Consider the following 20,326-nt stretch of genomic DNA (forward strand, 5'->3'; position numbering starts at 1 on the left):
CAGCCCTGGGCGCCCCCCCTGCGACAGCTCTGCTGGTGCCCCTCAGTCCCGACCCACAGCCCCGGCTATCCCAGCCCTGGGCACCCCACCCTCCAGCTCTGCCAGTGTCCCTCAATCCCAACCCACTGCCCCTGCTACCCCAGCCCTGGGCTCCCCGCCCTCCAGCTCTGCCAGTGTCCCTCAATCCCAACCCACTGCCCCTGCTACCCCAGCCCTGGGCACCCCGCCCTCCAGCTCTGCCAGTGTCCCTCAATCCCAACCCACTGCCCCTGCTACCCCAGCCCTGGGCACCCCGCCCTCCAGCTCTGCCAGTGTCCCTCAATCCCAACCCACTGCCCCTGCTACCCCAGCCCTGGGCTCCCTGCCCTCCAGCTCTGCTGGTGCCCCTCAGTCTGAACCTGCAGCCCCCCTGCTATCCCAGCCCGGACCAATTCTGACCAGAACCTGGCAGTCACAACAGCTGATGCCAATCCAGCAGCGGGGCAGGGGTGGGCTGTTGTGTGGGGGCACCCAGCCTTGGGCTGAGACCCACCAAGCTAATTTCTCCCCATCAGGCCCCAAAGCCCAGTCCCACAGCACCTCCCCCCGAGCTCTCCCTCCCCCCACCCATCCCAGGAACCTTTTGCTTGCGCAGCTTCTTCTGCTCCCCCATGAGGGCGGCGATGTTCTCTCTGGCCGAGCTCACTTCCTGTGGCTCCGGGGCGTCCGGCTGCTCGTCCCCGGTGTCCGAATCCCTCTCGCTCTCTTCCTTCCTCAGCTCCTCCCTGCACTTCTGCGCCCGGTGCCTCTTCTCCTGGTCCCAGCTGGAGTCGCCAGGGGAGAGCGCGAGCGTCAGCCCCTGGCAGATTGCAACCTCCCGGGCCTTGGCTATGCCCAACTGCTGACATGTGGCGCTCCTCGCCCACTGACAGGGCAGTAAACCTGGCTGGGCATTACCTGGCTATACTGACCAGCTCCCGCCGGCTGCTGAGCCAGGGAGATCTCAAGACGCCCAGCCCGGCAGGCCAGTTATACAGGGAGGGAGGAGGTTTCCTGGAGCCCCAGTGACACCCCGGCTCTCTGTGGGGGCTGGGCAGGGCTGTGCTTACTCTGCAATGGTCAGCAGGTGCCGGGTGCTCTCGATCTGAATCTCCATGTAGCTGTTCTCCAGCTCCATCAGCTGGCGCCGCAGGTCCATCTGCTCCTGGAAGGCACCGATCAGCTGTTCCCGCAGCTGGTCCATCTCCTGCCGGTCGCAGAGGGAGCTGAGGAGCTGCACCTCGGCTGTAACACACGAGGGGTGGGTTTGGTCACTGCGGGGGCGCCTCCTGCCGGATAGGGCACGCACAGAGCAGCCGCCGTCCCCAGGGCATCGCGCGCATGGGGGCATGCAGGGATCCCTCCTGGGTCATCAGAACCGCCCTCCTCCGGGGTGGGGGCACGGCCGCCCGGCTGCCCTCCAGTGGGGTGGGGGCACGGCCGCCTGGCTGCCCTCCAGTGGGGTGGGGGCACGGCCGCCTGGCTGCCCTCCAGTGGGGTGGGGGCACGGCCGCCCGGCTGCCCTCCTCCGGGGTGGGGGCACGGCCGCCCGGCTGCTCTCCTCCGGGGTGGGGGCACGGCCGCCCGGCTGCCCTCCTCCGGGGTGGGGGCACGGCCGCCCGGCTGCCTTCTGCTGAGGAGAAGGCGCGGCCGGGAGCAGCACCTGGCTCCGGCGGGAGCAGGGAGTGGTACCAGCTCGGTGTGGGGCAGTGTGATCGGGCCTGGCAGCGGGGAGGGCCGGCCCCGCCGGCGTTACCTTGGATGTGGCGGATGTCACCCCGCTCGCCCCGGGCCGGGCGCGGCCCCTGCGCGTCTATCTTGCACTTGAGACGCCGGATCTCGCTGCGCAGGTCCGAGATGATGCGGGTGTACTGGGCAACGTGGTACGAGACATTGAGCAGGTTCCGCCTCACCTGCGGAGACGGGCCGAAGGGTCAGCGCGCTGGGGAGGTGACTCCCGCCAGCTCCGCACCCCGGCTGCTCCCGGGGAAGGGGGGCGGGTCTCTCCTAGAAGGCAGGAGGGCGGGGTGCTGGGTGCCCAGGCAAGGGGGAGGATCAGGATGCCAGGTGCCCCTGGTGGGGAAGGGAGGGCGGGGCGCCCGGTGAGAGGACAGAGCATGGGGCGCCGGGTGGGGGAAGGGAGGGCGGGGCGCCCGGTGAGAGGACAGAGGGCGGGGCGCCGGGTGGGGGAAGGGAGGGCGGGGCGCCCGGTGAGAGGACAGAGGGTGGGGCGCCCGGTGAGAGGACAGAGGGTGGGGCGCCGGGTGGGGGAAGGGAGGGTGGGGCGCCGGGTGAGAGGACAGAGGGTGGGGCGCCGGGTGGGGGAAGGGAGGGCGGGGCGCCGGGTGAGAGGACAGAGGGCGGGGCGCCGGGTGGGGGAAGGGAGGGCGGGGCGCCCGGTGAGAGGACAGAGGGTGGGGCGCCCGGTGAGAGGACAGAGGGTGGGGTGCCGGGTGGGGGAAGGGAGGGCAGGGTGCTGGGTGCCCCAGGCCGGGTGCCAGCAGTACCGTGGTTTTGATGCTCTTGGCGCGGTCGGCGTAGGTGAGGGTGCTGCGGGACTCCTCGAAGGCGCTGCTGGCAGGGCTGATGTGGGCGATCATGACTGTGCGGCTGTTGCCCCCGAGGGAGTCCTGGCGACAGAGGATCGTGGGGCTGGGTGTCTGCCAGGGCCGGAGGCTGCAGCCCTATCCCCAGGCCTCTGCCCCAGGCACTGGAATCGGAACGAGCTGGGCCCAGGCCCGTCTGCCCACCCCCAGCCTGGCCCTAGGGGCCTATTCTGGCCCCTTGGCCACGCCGCGGTGGTCCCGACCTCCTGGCACACACGGCACCCGGGCTGACGCTCTGACCGAGCTGTGCAGAGCTGGAGCCGTGTCACTCACGCTGGGGTGCTCCAGCCCTGGGTCCCCTCCCCGGGCCTGCACCCCAACTGCCTGCTGCAAGGTGCTGCTGATCGCCCCGCCCTGGCCCAGGGTCCGGCGGGCGCTCGTCCCGCTGTACCTTCAGGAGGCGGGTGAGCTTGCTGTCGCGGTAGTTGACGTACTTGGGGGCCCCCTTGTCGCTCAGGGCATTGATGCAGTTCCCCAGGGCCAGCAGCGAGCGGTTGATGTGGGCTCCCTCCTTCATCCTCTGCCCACGGTTCTGGGTCTGTGGGGGCAGGGCAAGGGTGTGAGGCAGAGATTCGGGGCCAGCCCTGGAGGAGGGGCACGCGGGGCTTTGTGCATGGCCACTCCCAAGCACACCCCCGGCTTGCAGGCGCCTAGCAGCACACGGAAGAGTCGGCTTGGACATGACAACGCCCGGCAGAGCGATGGGCTGCGCAGGCATCGGGGAAGGCGCGGGTTTGGTACCCACACAACAGCTCCCACTGGGGCCCTCGCCAGCACCCCCTGCAGGGCATGGCGCAGCATGGCGTGGCCAAGGGTCCCACTCCTCCACTGGCAAAGCGCTCGTGACTAGGGGATGTTTGGCTGCTTGGAAACATCCCCCCCCCCCACTTAAATGGTCTTTTTTCTTTTTAAAGGAGAGAAAATCAAAGGCAACAGCCCAGCTCTGAGCACCAACAAGCAACCCTACAATAACAAACACACATGCAACCCTAGATAACAAATCAGTATGCACAGCCCAGTGCCCACAAATGACCCGACAACAATAGCCTATACGCACGGGGACCTCCAGCAGACCCCACGGCTTGCGGGCAGCACTTCCGTGACATCTCCTAACCCAGCACTCGCACTTCCCCCGCAGGTGCCACCTTTCCACAAGCCGCAGGCGAAGCTACTGCATGAACCAGCCAGGAGTCCAGGCTGGGAAAGGGAAAGCCGAGGTCATCTGACCTGCCCCCCTACTGGAAACTGCCAGAGCCTCCCCTGAAACACGTGCTGTGCCCAGTAAATGGAGCGTGGAAACGGGGATTGGTCTAGAAGAGGGCCAACCCCAAGCCTGCGGCACTAGGGGGCGCTGTGAGCTTGACTAAACCGGAGCAGCACCAGCTGGTGAAGTCCATTGTTCTGCCTGGCACCAGGACTGCGTGGGCAGAGCGGATCCGGGAGCAAGGGCTCCAGTCCCCCACGCAGCCCCAGGGAGCACAGACTGCAGCCGAACCCGGCACACATAGTCGCGTGGGACCATGGCACATGAGGGACCTACCCTCAGGACTGATCCAGCCCCAAAGCTGGTGACTCCAGCCCTGGGCACCCCACGCACAGCTCTGCTGGTGCCCATCAAACGTACAGTCTGACCCACGGCCCCCTGGAAGCGCCAATCACCACGGTCTCTAGGGGCCGAAGGTATCCATTGCTGGCACACCGGGTGGGAGGCAGCGTGTGTGTTATCATGGCCATCGGCCTGACCTACCCCTGGTCCATCACCCACCTGTGCTGGTGCCCCTCAGTTCCGACCCACTGCCCCCTGCTAGTCCAGCCCTGGCTCGCCCGTGTACCCGCAGCACAGCACACCACACAGGGGATGTCCGACCTAGACCAAGGTGGATGCATTTGGCCTGCCCAGCTTCCTGGGCACTGGGGTGGGTTCTTTGTCCTGCCTTTCGCAAGTTCCCTCTCTCTCCATTCAGGACATGGAGGGGCCAGCCCCACCCCACAGACTTGGGGGGCCCTGGCAATTTGGGGGGAGCCATCCCTTGAGTGGAGCCCCTGAACCCTGCCTTCTGCGACTGATCATGTCGGAGCCTGTCTCCTGGCCTCAGTGCAAAGCCCCAGCTCCCAGAGCAGGGTCGTCGGCCCTGTCTCACAGTCGCAGCAAGGGAACGTGGCTCGACCGCGGCCCCACAGCCAGGCTGCAGTGGCGCTGGGGTTAGGACCGCACCGTCCTGGCTCCCAGCCCCATGCCCAGACCACGAGGCCACATCCCCTCAATGCATCATGCTACTGCCACGTCCCCAGGACAAAACCTGCTGCAGCACCCAGACTGATCCTTTCCACCCCACTCGAGAGCCTGCCCCCGGCATGTGCCCACATCGCTGTACATTCACCCTCTTGTTGCCCCTCTACCCCACAGAGCGTGGAAGTGTTCTCCCCTGTGCACCAACCGGCTGCTGGCACCGCTGGGCTGCCCCCCTGGAACCCCCTCCCCGTACCTGAGATGCCCTCTCGGAGCCAGCCAGGTCGATCATGAAGAGCCGCCCCACCCGCACCTCCTGCATGATGTTCCTGATGCGGGGCTTCTGGCGGACGGTGACCTGCAGCACAGCGTGGGACCGCGACGACGTCTGGTTGGCGGCCGTGGGCTCCTGCATCCTCTGCTTGTTCCCCTTCAGCAGCAGCTGCATGACCTGCGGGGCGGCAAGGGGGCAAGAGGGCGATGGTGGGCAGGTTGAGAGGGGGGCAGAGTGGGACACAGCCAGTCGCTCTGCCACCCAGTCCCTCCAGCACCCCGCTGCACGTGGCAGCCTCGCATCTCCGCTGGGCACCCCTGCAGCACATACAGCCTGTGTCCCTGGACGTTCGTTCCCCTCCACCCCCCAGCCTGCCGCGCCGGGTCAGTGCGCACCCCACCAGTGCCCTAATAGTGTCCCTGGGTTTCGTGGCCCCCCTTCGCAGGATGTCACTTCAGCACCGTGCCAGGTGAGGGGAGGGCTCTGGGGCCGCGCCGGGACAGCGCGCTGACAGGACTCGGAGGAGGGGACTGCCGGGCAGGGCACTCATGGCCAACAGCCTGACCACGGCTACTCCAGACCCAGCTCCGCTGGCCTGGCGCCCAGGCAGGGGGCGAGTCTCTAGGCTCCTACGCTCGAGGCCAGGAGAGGCCGTGTGTAGGGGGGGCTGGAGACAAGGGGAGCTGCAGGATTGAAAGTCGTGCCGGGGTCTGTGCCTCACGCTCACCTCCTTGGCGTTGATAGTGGAGACTTCCGTGATCCCCGCCACCTGGATCACTCCCTTGGCGTCCTCCCGCAGCTCCAGGAAGCCCAGCGACGGGTTGAGCAGGTCCCGGATCATCTCGTTGTAGATCTAGTCGCAGCGGGAGGGGGTTGGCACGGGGGAGGGAGAGCGGCAGCCAAAGAACCCCCCTCTATGTCTTTGGCCACGGCAGGGGTGAGCTGCAGGAGTCTGGCATGACATTTTGCCCCACCCCACCCATCTGGGCTGGCCACACCCTGCCCACACCAGAGAGCCCAATGCACCCTCCACAGTCAGCCTGGCTTCGCTCCCCATCAGCCCTGGGTGCTTGGCTCTTGGGATCAAGCCCTGCCATGCCAGTGCCCACAATGGGGGCCAGCGTGGAAAATGCCAAGGAGGGGCCCCACCTTCCCCCAAGCCAAGGGCACCCCCACCTTCGGGGGGCCAGGCAGAGTGCCAGGCGGCAGCAGGGAAATGCAGCCGATATTCAGGGAAGGGCCAATCCCCTCCACTGGGCGTTGGCAGCTGTCGGGCTCCTGCCCTGACTCTGGGCAGAGTCTTGCCTGGGCCCTGACAGCGGCCGGCGAGTGCTGATGGTTTAGAGACCCCAGGGCCCCAGCCCCGGATCAGGCTCCCAGCCCCCCACGCCACTGGGGCTGAACAGCTCAGAGAAGGAACATGAGGGTCCTTTGCTCCTTGGCACCTGTGAGCTCCCTCAGGCCCAGCATCTGCTCCCCACCCTGCCCCATAGCGCTGCCCCTTAGCAGCCCTGCCATGAGGTTCCAGGAGCTGGCACGCTGCCCTCAGCCCTGACCCTCTGGACCAGGCCCGCGGCAGGATTGGGCTGGGGCCCAGCTGCACGAGGGAGCTGGGCGCGCCCCTGGTCCCTGCCCAGGCCCCACTCCCGGATATTTATCCTCTCGGCCACCCCGGCCCCGTTGCCTGGCTCCCAGGGAGTCTTTGTGGGTGGTTCCTCCCGGGCAGCCTGGCTGCCTGTGTCAATACTGTGGTAGCCCATGCAGGCAGCGAGCTGGCAGCGAGTCCCCGTGCGTTACCACGGCGATTATCTGCCCGCGGGGCACAGAGCGGGTGCTCGCTGGACCACAAAGCCGGCGACTGAGACGGGCAGAGAAGATGGAGCGACCCCGGGGGCTCCACGTGAGCTGGGGAAAGGGGAAGCCAAGTCCCCCCAGTCCCTGGCACCTCCCAGACCATACACACGAATGCACGTTACACACCCCACCTGCCTGTCTGTACACACGTGTGCGCACACACACGATACAACACACACTGTATGAGCACCACACACACGCACAACCCACCTGTCCACACACACACACACTATACAACACACCCTGTATCAGCACCACAGACACCGTACACACACAACCCACCTATCCACACACACACACACTATACAACACACACTGTATGAGCACCACACACACACAACCCACCTATCCACACACACACACACACTATACAACACACACTGTATGAGCACCACACACACGCAACCCACCTGTCCACACACACACACACTATACAACACACCCTGTATCAGCACCACACACACACAACCCACCTATCCACACACACACACACTATACAACACACACTGTATGAGCACCACACACACACACAACCCACCTGTCCACACACACACACACACTATACAACACACACTGTATGAGCACCACACACACACACAACCCACCTGTCCACACACACACAAACACACCCTGTATCAGCACCACAGGCACCATACACACACACAACCCACCTGTCCACACACACACACACACACACACACACACCCCCTGTATCAGCACCACAGGCACCGTACACACACACAACCCACCTGTCCACACACACACACACACACACACACACATACCAGATACACCCGGTATGAGCACCACACACACACAACCCGCCTATCCATACACACACACACTACACAGACACACCCTGCATGAGCACCAAACACAGAACCCGCCCGTCCATACACACACACTATACAGACACCATACATACACAACTCGCCTGTACACACACACACACCAGACACACAACCTGCCTGTCCTTACACACTTGGGCCTTACCTCGAGGTAGGACATCGACACCTCATACTCCATGTCATCGCTGGTCTCCTCAATGGCTCTGAAGAGGTCATGGAGGGTGCGTGCGTAGATGCCGGGCTCATGGTCTGTGCCCAGCATGGTGTACGTCTTCCCGCAGCCTGGGGGGCAGCAGGAAGGCAGTCAGGGCTCTCTGCCGGACAGGGGACCCCATGGGTCTGTGCTGGGCGGGGAGGGGACGGGGCATCCCCTGTGGGTCTGTGCGGGGCGGGGTGGGGACGGGGACCCGGCCACCAGCGGCTCGCAGGCATCCCCCGTGGACATCTGCTTCATGCTGCACCCTCCCCTTTGTGGCTCTGAGCCGACTCCTTAGTGCCAGAGCTGGGGGCCCGCAGGCCCTGGGTGCCTCCCAGACCCTGCCCTCCCGCTACCCCCGTGGCGAGGCCGAAACGTTGCCTTCTTGGCCAGAGGCGCGGGTGGCTCCCTGCCCCGTGTGGCTCCCTGCCTTGGCCCCTGCGGGCAAGCGTTCCCAGCGTGGGGCGGCCCTTACCGGTGGGGCCGTAGGCGAAGACGGTTGCGTTGTACCCAGAGATGACACCTTCGATCAGGCCCTTGGTGGTGGCGCGATAGACCATCTCCTGCAGCCGGAGAGCACGGGAGGGTGACAGGCCTCGGTGGGGAGGCGATGCAGACAGACATGTCAGGATTCTCCCCCCACCCCCGTGTCCTGTCATCTCCCCCCTCCACAACACCGAGGCAATTACCTTTGGACCAAACTCCCCTCAACTGAAAATGTGGGGTGCGCATGTACCATCCAGCTTCCCCCCGGGTCCCAGACCCCTCCGCAGCTGTCCAGCCACCGTTACGGGCCTTTCCTCTGCTCCACTCACCCACCTGCATGCAGCCACCACCCTAACCCTCCCGGCATGCCCCACGATGAGGCACACGCCCTGGTGTGCTGGGACAGACCTGTGCTCACCCAGCGCGCAGGGACAGAGCTCAGACACTCCTGTGCTCCATGCCCTGGCTCCTGCCACCCAAGGTGCAGGAGAATCGCCACCAACAGGGAGCAGTATAGGGCTGCTGACACACAGCTGGGCAGCTCTGATTCCATCCACTAGATGAGTTCCAATTCCCTTCCCCGCCACCTGGGGCCAATGAGGGGCTCAGAAACCTGCTGAAGGGCAGGTCTCTGGGCACTGGAGGAGAGGGGATGCACAGTACCCCCCCACGCTCTCCCTTCCCCCGCTTGCCTTGGTTGTTACAAGGAAGCGGGGGGCATTTGATGGGGGCAGCCTCCCCAGTGTCAGCGTATTGTGGACATTAGCATGAAATGGAACTGCTGAAACCAGACCCAGGGCCCAGCTTGGCCCAGCCCCCGGCCTGGCCCAGCCCCGCTGCCCGGCCACCATTGAGCACCTGCTGCCATAGCCACTGTGTCGCGCAGATGGGGAGGGGGCAGGGTGGGGGCTGAGGATGCTGGGATAGCAAGGTCCCCCGCCGAGGACCCCCCAATCCTCCAGGCTCAGGGCTGGGTGGCCCATATGAAGGGCTTCGAGCCCGGCAGGATTCCAGGGGCCCAGCTCCTCACCTGAGTTGCCGTGAAGTCAAAGGCCACGTCGAAGACATAGGATTTCTCGCGGGAGCGGTTGGCTCGCAGGATGTCCTCGGGGTCCTCCATGGGGTCCATGAGCACCACTACCTGCCGGGACACCGGGTGCCAGGAGTCAGCAGGGCATGGCCACGTGCCAGCCTCCTTTCCCGGGCAGCCCTAGGATCAGGCCCGCCTGCCCCACACGCTGCGAGCCCCCACTCTCCTTGGGAAGCCGCGTGTCCCAGCGCAGCAATCGGGGGGGACGAGGGATGGCGTAGCAGGCACCTGGGCTGCGGCATGCGCTGGGCTGCCATACACCTTCTACAACAGGATGGCAGTGAAATGAACCTCCATTGGGTCTCTGAGGACAGCCCCCCCCAGCCTGCCCCACTGACCAGGCTGTGTAGAGACCGACCATCTCCCAGGGAGACCGGCTGGGGCAGAGGGCCATTCCGCTCTCTGCGGGGTAAGCAGCTCCCTGTGGCGCCGGGATTGCACCTCCTGGAGAGTCCCTGACTCAAGAGGCTCCCCAACAGGCTGAGACACCCCGAGGCCGCACGCCGGGGGACGGAGCCAGGAGGGGCCAGCTGGGCAGCTCCAAAACCCAATCGAAGGGCGCTGGGGGTACAGACACTCGGTGCCAGCTGGCAGCTGTGTGGCCTGGGAAGTGGCACTGTCCCAATTTGGGGTCAGTCCGAACGGTTTGTTTCCATATTGGCCATGTTTCAATGTGAAATTCGGTTTATATATAAAACACAGCCACTTTCTAAATGAAACGGCCTTTTGAAAACAAACCATGGAACCTCTGGTTCCAGCCCTGGCAAAGCAGGACGGGCTGCTTTGGTCACAGCTTCTCCCCACCATTTTCCAAAATGTATTTTTTGTCAAAACAGACACAAGTTTGCAAAAATAATAAATAAATAAAATTGGTTTTAGTCAAAAAGGTGTTTTCTGAGAGGGATCTGTTCTGCTGAACATTCTCCCACCAGCGTCACTGCTGACATCAGGGGAGCGCCACGTGACAGCCGGCTCCATCACGCCCTCTGCCCTGGCATGGTTCACTGCTCCATCACCCCCCCACCCCCAACCTAGCACAACTCCCAGCTCCATCGTGCCCCCCATGCTGGTACAGCTCCTGGCTCTATCTTGCCCCCGGCCCTGGCATGGCTCCTGCCCTTCCCTCTCTCAGTCTCCTTGTTTGCTGCTATCCTCCTCTGGGGGCTCAGGGTTTGTAGCCTTTTAATAACTGACCTGATTCCGAGATGTGAGACAGGCTGGCCCCTGGGGGCTTGGCTGGCAATTAGACCGTGCTAAACTGGAGCTCAGCTGCACTCCAAGGAGCAATGAGCAGCGAGATGGGGCAGGGAGATCTCTGCCGGCTTGTACTGGGCACAGATTGTCTAGCAGGGACCGACCTCTGCTTTGGCCTCTCCTCCGGGCAGAGACAAATGGAGAAGGTAGATCCAGAAGGAGACGGTCTCCGCATGCCCCAGGGAATGCTAGCCAGTGACCTCCCTGCTCCCGAATGGCCCTTTTGAAAGCTGGGGTCCCTCGGGAACTGGGCCCACAGGCTAATGTCACAGCTGCTCTCTCAGGGGAGCTCAGGAGATTAGGTTTGCCAGAGTGACCGTTATTTAAAGACTAGCTGGGTCTCAGGTGTCAGCTACAGCTGGATGGTGGAACTGAGTCAGGGCCCCGGAGCAGCAGCTCCGCTTTCCAGATGGCAGCATGCAGAGGAGAACAAGGGTGGGGATTACGGGGGGCTGCGGGTCCCAAAACAGAGCTGGGACTGGAGGGTGCAAGGTCAGGACTGAGCGGCACCAGCAAGGTGTGTGAGCCAGAGGGGTGAGGGGGTGGGGGGTGAGAGGGGGCAGAGCTGGGATCCCTGATCCAGCACGAGAATCCAGAGAGACCAGGGCAGCTGCTCCCTGAAGCAAGTGCCAGGGGCTGCAGGCTCTGTGCGTTACCCAGTGTTCTTCACCCACTGAGCCCCAGGCCCCCGCCAGGGAAACATTTATCTTCCTTTGTCCTCTGTGAGCACTGCTGGCCCCGGCTCCTGCTCCTGGGCGCGGCCCAGCGCTGCGGCGGAGAGGACAGGCCCATACTTGCTGCTGGGACATCCCTCCCCATTCACAAGGCACCTGGCCGTTTGTTGAGGCCCCACGGGACAAGATAAGCTGTTCTTCAGCCAGGCTGGGAAGGCAGAGGCTGGCTCTGGAGGGGGTGGCCTCAGGAGCCCGGCTGTGCCTGGTCCATTGTGGGGAGCCCAGCGAGGCAGACCAGCCAGAGCACTGAAATAAGGAGGAAATGCAGGGGGATGGGGGGATCCAGGGATCCCTGGAGTAGGATGGCTCTAGGAATCCACACCATTTGCATGCACCACCACAGTGGCAGCTGGGAAATGCTGGAGGCCCAGGGCCAGGCAAGCCCTGCAAGCCCAGTGGCTATCACCCCAGGTCCAGCTCAGGGGACGGTTCCACTTAGGGTAACCAGACAGCATATGTGAAAAATTGGGACGGGGGTGGGGGGTAATAGGTGCCTATATAAGAAAAAGCCCTGAATATCAGGACTGTCCCTATAAAATCGGGACATCTGGTCACCCTAGTTCCACTGGAATTGCAGCTGCACCCCCCAGCGCTGCCGTGTTTGGCCCAAACAGACCCCTGGCCCCGCATGCTGCTGCCTGGCATCAGGTTCCTCTTTGAACTGGTGGGAACAAGGCTCAGGTTGGGTTTCAGAGCAAGGAGAGAACAAAACCGTCCTCAGAGCCTCTTGGCCAGGGCTCAGTGTAATATGATCAGCAGCCACCAACCCGGCCAGGCGAGGCACCTGTGCACAGCAGGGAAGGGGCCTGGCCAATGGACCACCAGCCTGGCATCCCACCCCCAGCCATCCCAGGCAGCAGGCAGATCTCCCCAGTGTTGGTGCAGGATATTTCAGAGGAAGCCCTAAGCCCCCATGAAACACACCCAGCTCTGCAGTGCTGCACAGGGGACGGGGACAGCTCTGGAACCCCAGCAGCTGATCTGATGGTGCCCTCAAGCTGTCACTAGCATCCTCACCAGTGTCCTGGCATATGCCAGGGCTAGTCACAGAAAAACACAACCCCTAGCTCTTCTCTGACGCTTGTCATCAGTTAATCTCAGGGCACCTTACAAAGGAGGCCGATATTTCAGGCCATTTTACAGATGGAATCTGGCGCACAAAGAGATGCAGTGATGTGCCCAAGGTTACCCAGCGGGCGGGTGGTCAAAACGGGATTAGAACCCACTTCAGTGCTCTAGCCACTAGGGCCTCCCTCAGCTTCCAGGATATCCTGCTGCAGCAAGGTCCAGAGGTTAACAACCCTAAAGTAAGCGCCTACATACAGCACGTTTGGGGAGTCCCAGGCACTAACGAGCCCCGGCTCATTCTTACAAAGGGCTTGCTGTATTCATGCTAAGACCATTGCCAAGGCAACCAAGAGATGGCAGCAGAAGATCAGGGGTCTTGTGAGTACGTTCCCCCTCAGATGTGGGGGATGGCCCATCAAGCTCACAAGCTGCGGGGAGATAGTACATGTGCTTGGGGCTGGGGGCGTGGGTGACCAGTACAACCCAGGATAAAACGCTTTGGGCCAGATTCCCAGCTGGGGTCTCCAGCAGGCCGACGGAGCTGCCCCGGCTGACGCCCACGGACTGGCTCCTGCGGGGACAGCGGTGGGAAATGCAGGAGGCTGAGGGACAGGGCAGAGCGTGCGGTGGACGGGCTGCCGTGAGGACGTTCGCCCTGGGCTGGCTGCCAGGCCTGGGTGAGCCAGTACTGCCCAGGTGGCTTTGCAGGCCAGCCGAGGGACAGCGGCACAGGAGGGACGAGCTGCAGGGAGAGGCTGCTCTCCCGTTGTGCATTGTTCCCGGGGCCAGGGCCGGCCCTTAACGAGCGCTTTGTGCGCGGTGCCAAGAGAATCCAACTGTCCTCCCCAGTGCCGATCCGCGCCTTTGATCGCAGTCCTCTGTGGGCCAGCGACACACAAAAGCGGCTCTGTGCCACGCACGCCGAGGGTGGGGCAGCTCCAGCAAGGTGCCCTCCACAGGGGGGACAAGCAGGGAGTGCTGCCCCACAGGGGCCAGCGGGGGCTCCCCACACTTTGGCAGCAACCAGCAGGGGGCACTCTTGCTGCCCCCACCAGGGAGTCAGGGTGGGGGGCTGTTCACCCTGGCTGGGGGTGCTCTCCCTGACTCTCCCCCTTGGCCATGGTACACTAGGGAGGGAAGGGCTGGATCCACCAGACCTCCTGGCCCATAGCTGCTCCCTCCCCACCAGTCCTCGGCCCTTCCATAGACACTTCTTCCAGCCCCTTCCCTGAGGATACGAAGGGGGGGACGGGACACAGCCAGCACAGCGCTGCCCCCCCCCCAACTGTCTTCTCCCTGTCTCCCATTTCAATGCAGATTTTGACCTTTCCCGAGTGCCGGGCTGGCAGGCTGGTGTGTGCGTGTAACCCTATCCTGGGGGGAGCGGGGTGGCGTCACTCCACCTCACCTGCCCTACTTCCATCCTTGCCAGCATCTCCTAGGTGAGAAACAGAGAGCCTCCCGCCCCGGGCTGCGGGCATCCCCTGTGCCAGAGCCACTTACTGGGTGCCAGGTCGCCAGACAGGGGTTAACATCACTCCCCACCCCACCCCACCCCCAGCATTCCTTCTATCGCAAGTACTTCTAGGGCTCCCGTAGCGTCTTGCTCTGCTTTGGTATTGTAGGGTCTCCCATAAAGGCAGGGCTACACGTGCTGGTTTGTTATTGTAGGGTCTCCCCTAAGGGAAGAGCTATGCACACTGGTTTGTTATCGTAGGGTCTCCCCTAAGGGAAGAGCTATGCACACTGGTTTGTTATGGAAGGGTCGCCATAAGGGCAGGGCTACACGTGCTGGTTTGTTATTGTAGGGTCTCCCAGGGCGGCTGGCACTGGTTTTTGTTAGATAAAATCCATGTTTGCATCATAAATACGAAGATCAGAAAGAAGTCCTGCTACCCGCCCCCTGCCCTCCAGCACAGGGCAGCGACAGGGCCCCGAACACTGGCTCCCCAACAGAATGGGCTCACGCAGGAACTAGCAAGGGCAGAGCTGGGCAGGAGAGATCCCTGACACCATGGGGACGGCGGGGGCAGGATCAGACAGGCTGCAAGGAAGCCCCCGTAGCCCCCGTGCTGGGATCAGGAGAGATCCTGTCCACACCCCCAGTCCCTGGCATCCCCGCCCCCCCCACCCCCAGGCCCTGACGTGGCAGCTGGGTTTGTCTCCAGTTCTATTGCTTGGAGCCAGCGTTGACCCCCCCGCCTGCGCACACTTGTTGCCACGGCGACTAGGTGCACTGATAAACCATGCCAGTGCACGTCTGAGATAGCATTGTCCCCTGGCCGGAGCGGGGCCCATGCCGGCCCCTGTGCACCTGCTATCCAAGGCAACCCAGAGAAGCGGCTTGCATCTGACCTCCCAGCCCCCCCCCCCCCACACACAGGAGTGGCCAACACCCCCACCCTGATCCCCTGCATGGTGCGGGCAGAGCCACGGGCATAGGATGGCTGCTTCCCTCAGCCTGGACTTTGTTCTCGGTTTTACCAGGGGAAGAAAATCAGCCAAAGAGGCCCAGAAGGGGAGGCTGTGGATTTGGCGTCCCAGCGAAGCAAGGGGCGGGCACTCCTTGGAGGTCAGCGCGGGGCACTTTTTCCTCCTCGCTAGTGAACTCAGTTGTGCTGGCACCTTGATCCCAGACCCGCCGCAGCCCCTCCTATCCCAGGCCTGGGCTCCCCCAGCTTAGCTCTGCCAACACCCCGGGATGTGGGGCCCTAACATGCCAGGTCACCTCTTTTTCTCACCTGCAACAGCCCCTGCTGTTCCAGCCCTGGACAACTCGCCACTCTTCCAGCTCTGGGGCTGTCTAGGACAGACCCCACCCCGTCCTGCCCGGTGCGCCGTGCGTGTGTGAACAGATCGGACACTGTCCGGAGGATTCCATACGTGAGAGCCGGAGGGCTTGGGCAATAGGGAGTCATCCTGCCGTGCCCTGGGAGCTGGGGGAGGAGAAGCCTTGGGGGACATTCCTACTTCCCATTGCTGCAAAGAAGGGAATGAAGGAAGGGGAAAAGAAAGGCAGGAAGCCTAGAGGGGAAGATGGGCCTGGGGATGGCATGAGTGCGACAGGGAACACGCTCCTCCCAGCACAGCCCCAAGGCACCCGCCTTCCGCCCCATTCTCATCTGACACCCGGGGCCTGGGTAAGGCTGAGGGCGCCGGCTGCCAGATACAGAGGGACCACAGGAAGTGTTCTGCCCTGTGAAAACATGACCAGGGTGTAACGGACGCAGTGACGTCTGCAGGGAGCCTAAGGCAGTCGCTTAGAGTGGGGACAGCCCTTGCGTCTCAGTGGGGCGTTACCTCCAAAAGCTGCTTGTCTGGAGCCTGCCAACCTACCCTGCAAGCTGTGTAACCGCCCCTTCCCTGTCCCCACAGTCTGGGCATCAGCCAGGCCCTCACTCAGGCACTGGAAACACACCTAGACCACAGAGCTGGAGGGGAAATGCCAATGGAGCCATGTTCCATCGCGCTTGGGTCATCAGGTTGATTTTGCTGGAATTTCATTTTGCGTCAGATGGGAGGGTGGGTGGGTGGGTGGGGGGGAGTTTTGAAATGTCCCGTTGCAGCCTTTTTGGAACAAAGCATTTCACGCTGAAAAGACCTTTTCCTTCAGAAACGGATTGCAGAAGGGAATACAACGGTGCGCTTTTGAAGCGAAGCCAAAAGCCAAACAAACCGCTGCTATTTTGTCAAACCCAAACGTTTCAATTGCCCCCAAAGGAATTTCCCTTCACAGAGGCTCTGGGAATTTTCGGGGCTTTGCTCCAATACAGAGCGAAGGCAGATGTCGAAACCCCAAATCCTTTGTGAAACAGAACTTCCATTGTCCCCTCCTGGCTCTAACAGACAGCTCTCCCCCTCCCCCGCAATCCGGCTGCACCTCGAAGGGGGCCTGGTCTGCCCTGCTCCCCACCTGGTGACCCTGGGCCCAGCTGCCTAGAAGCAGCCCTGCTTCCAGCCCAGCCAGTTACCATCTGCCTGGAGAGACCCCTAATGCCGCGCTCAGCCCAGGTAAACACAGATGGCAGAGACAGCCCTGAGCTCACGGCCGCCTGCTCTTCCCGTAATTGCTCGAGGGGGGTAAAAATATCCTGCTAATAAACACAGCTGAATTTCCTCCTGACGTGAGGCCGCACTGGGGCTGGCGAGCGGTAACCCGGCCCCAGTGCTTAGCAGCTGTTAATAGAGCTGGATCGATAATGGAATGGGGCAAGGGGAAGCCAAAGGCAGCCAGGATCAGACAGCACCAGGGGACATGGGAAAGGTTGACAGGCCCAGACCCTCAGCCAAGGGCCAGATCCGTGGAGTTTGTTCCAAGGGTTTCTTACACTAAAGAGCTGCTTCAGTGCCATGAGCAACCCTCCATTAACAAACCAGCACGGGCAGGCCTGGGGCTCACATGCGACCTACAACAAACCAGCAGGGGCAACCTGGTGTTTATGATGAACCCTACAACAACAAACCAGAGAAAACTTGGTCTCCTGAGAGCAATGGGTGGGCTACCCAGAGCTACCTCCTAAGGACGCACAAGGCTTAAGAAGGGGGAAAGGATGATGCAGCTGTTAACCTTTTCTCAGCTGGCTCCCCGCCACTCCCATCACCCAGGGAAGGTAGGGATTGATTCTGGGGTTGGGTTTCGTTTTCCCTCCCTTTCAGTGTTTAGTTTTTGGCCCAGTAGCTTCTGGGGGCAGGAGGCTGATCTGAAGTGTGACTGATCCGGGTGAGTGATTGGCCACGTTTGAAAGAATCCTCACTGAACCTAGCACGGGACATTTTCTTTTATCTTTTGCATCCTGCATTCCCACACGGCGGGACCCCCGCAACCTGCGGTGCTGGGCGTGACACGAACACTGCGAGAGACAGGCCAGGCCCTGAAGAGCTCACGCACTAACCAGACTGTGGTGTGCCCAAGATAACGGCCCCACTTTCGCAGATTGGGAATTGGGGCCCAGAGAGATGTAGTGAATCAGACTCCCATCTCCAGAATCCCAGCCCAGTGCCTCATCCACGCGGCCGCCCTTCCACCCATGCTCCTGCTCAGCGAGCTGCGGAGAGCACAAGCGGGAATTGAGACAGGCTGCAACTGACAACCAGGAACAGGAATTGTAGCGCTCCAAGGCCATTTGCCACGTCCAGGGGCAAGGGTCCCCAGTGTGCATTTAAAAACGCTTCTTCTTGGGCAGTCCCAAGGGAGGAGGTTTTACTGGCTGGTTTGGATTTAAAGGAAAGTCAGAATGACCCCTAATTAAGGCCAGTGGCCCCTTGGAGGGTGGGGGGCTGCTGGAGCGCTGGGCAGGCCAGCCGTATTCAGATGTCCAGCAGGAGCGCTCTTTGTGGGCACATGGGCCCAGTAGGTACAATTCTACCTGCTCTTCCCTAGCACCTTGGGAAGCAGGAGATTCAATGCAAAACTAGTAACAAAGGAAACCAAGCGTAACGGCATGAAAACACCTTGCTCTTTGCTTTTTAAAGGGCATCGAGTGAAAGAGCTCCTGGAAGATTTTGCTTGTTGCATTCCCGTCTCCCATCACAACCGTTAGCAAGAGGATTTCAAGAGAGACACTGCCAAGTATCTTCCAGTCACACCTAATGCGGGAAAGGGCAGCGTGAGCTTCCTCTGTATGCTGCTCTGCCAATGCACCTCATTCTTAGCTTGCAGGCCCCTCCTTGCTAGCCCAGCCCTGTGCTCTCCACACACAGCTCTGCCAATGCCCCTGAATCCTGACCCGCAGCCCCCCAGCCAGACTATCTTCTAGGTTCATTTCTCTTTAGACTGGACACCGGGGGCTTTGACAAAATGCACCAAAATCACAGCCACTTACTCAGACCTGAGGCAGGATTTGAACTTGGATCTGCCAGGGCAATGTCCCCGACACACGATGCCAGCAAGCCCCCCGCTCCCCCACCTGCCCGGAATGCTCCTGCCATACCTGTTCATCCACTTTATGAGCTATGAGAGTAGCTCCTTCCTCCAGCTCCACCATGCTGATCGGCCGGATCCGAAGGGCCACCTGGAAGAGAGTGAAGAGAGGGTGAGAGACGTGTGCGGCGAACGGAGCTGGTGGAGGGAAGGCAGAAGAGACGGGGAATCGGCACCTGCACGTGAGCCATGGTGCCGGCCTGGCACAGAGTGTCTCCGAAAGTTCCTAGCACCTAGGAAGCCGGCTGAGTGCGAGCCGCCCACCTGGCACAGCGACTTTGCTGCCGATGTCCATTCCCCACCCCACGCCTCACCTGAGGCATCGCCTCTTTAGCGAGGCAGAGCAGAGGCCCTGGCGCGCCCTCCCCGATGGCCAGCACACAGCAATTACAGCTTTTTCCTGGAAGAAAGAAAACACCGCTGGGAGCAGATCGGTGACTCCGGCTGCTCACACCAGCCCTGTCGCCAAGTTTAAAGGGACAGCTTCAGTCAGTCTGTCCACAGAGGGGCTTTTCCCTCCCTCTAACCCTGTGCTCTTCACTGCCTGGCCAGCCACTGGAAGGTCTGGGTTGCAAAAAGCTTATCAAATCCATCAATTAGCGAAGCTCCCCGCTAGCTGTTTGATCCATCAGCCCAAGGTGTGCTTGGGATTTGCAAAAAGGTTTGGTCTGTGAGAGCAAAGTTGCTGATGGTTAGTGATTCCTGGTGCAGCCATGTCCCGACCAGCTCCCCAGACACTGTGGCATCGATTCCCTCCTTCGCTTCATTTACCCCGTGTGCGTTTCACTGCTGAGCGGGTCCCCTGCCTGTCTGGGGGAGAGTCTCTATAATGGTCACATTCCCTACAAAGGGACCAGGAGCTTGGGAAGAGGCTGAGTCCCACCCAGAAAGTCCAAAGCCAAGTGGCATGAGACATAGGGCTCAGTTCCAGGCCCCCACTCATCACTGGTGCTAATGGGGGTGAGGCATGGGCACTGAGGAGAGGAGAAGCCCTATAGTTGGGAGGGGGTCGATTCAAGTAGTAGTGGGTATCTGAGCCCTGGAAATGCCCGCAATCTGCCAGGTGCTGTCTGTATGCCAGGACACTGTGCCAAGATCTTCATCACCCAGTGGCAACACACCCGGATTTGTAACCTTTTGTATCCTTCGTGTTGAAACGTTCCCAATTAATATTAAGTTGTTAAAGCTAAAGATGCAATAAAATCCAATTTAGCTTTCAAGTCTGAGCCTCTAGGGCTGTCGCAGAACATTTAGGTCGTAGAGAACCACCAGGAATGAGACAACCAAATTTATTTTAAAAAATGATCCACGAAGCAAACAGGCATGCGATTTCCATGTACATAATTCTACAGTTATACGTCCCCTCAGCGATGAAATAGTCCATCAATGGGGTCAGTCCACTGACAACAGCATGAAGTACGGTCTTATAATCCCAGAGCCTCACCGGATCCTTTGGCTGTTAATTGGCGCTCACTTGCAATTTAGCAAAACTGCTCCTTTTCTACTTCATGATATTACCAATTAATATGAACCTGTCCTTTACCCTCATTCTGCCTCAACCACTGCTGCATTGTCTCTTTCCACTTTATTTATGTGAACATCTGCACCAGCATCCTTCCCATACTGCCAGCACCGAAGCATTTCAATAAAACATTCATGATTCTCAACCACCCGCATTAGAAGCCCCGCCTGAACAACTCACAAACCAGGAACCCAACCCTGGGGCCCGGCCTTGCTAACTTGTACCT

General features: G+C 61.4%; 1 protein-coding gene across 3 annotated transcripts in view; it reads right to left on the minus strand.

Annotated features, from left to right (window-relative positions):
* Positions 1-20,326, minus strand: part of KIF19 (kinesin family member 19) — a 29,236-nt gene that overhangs the window by 7,098 nt on the left and 1,812 nt on the right. For 2 of the 3 annotated variants that reach the window (XM_073311322.1, XM_073311325.1), the window contains exons 2-12: positions 18,589-18,669; positions 9,543-9,653; positions 8,502-8,589; positions 7,976-8,112; positions 5,856-5,981; positions 5,111-5,305; positions 3,016-3,162; positions 2,526-2,648; positions 1,775-1,931; positions 1,089-1,263; positions 620-803 (exon numbers count right to left, since the gene is read on the minus strand). In XM_073311322.1, the coding sequence (XP_073167423.1) occupies positions 620-803; positions 1,089-1,263; positions 1,775-1,931; positions 2,526-2,648; positions 3,016-3,162; positions 5,111-5,305; positions 5,856-5,981; positions 7,976-8,112; positions 8,502-8,589; positions 9,543-9,653; positions 18,589-18,669 (1,524 nt within the window). Of the gene's footprint in view, positions 1-619; positions 804-1,088; positions 1,264-1,774; positions 1,932-2,525; positions 2,649-3,015; positions 3,163-5,110; positions 5,306-5,855; positions 5,982-7,975; positions 8,113-8,501; positions 8,590-9,542; positions 9,654-18,588; positions 18,670-18,754; positions 18,842-20,326 lie in introns of those variants that run through there. The other variant, XM_073311323.1, reaches the window with a different exon arrangement.

The sequence above is a fragment of the Lepidochelys kempii genome, chromosome 14 (genome assembly GCF_965140265.1).
Source record: "Lepidochelys kempii isolate rLepKem1 chromosome 14, rLepKem1.hap2, whole genome shotgun sequence".
Taxonomy (NCBI): Eukaryota; Metazoa; Chordata; order Testudines; family Cheloniidae; genus Lepidochelys; species Lepidochelys kempii.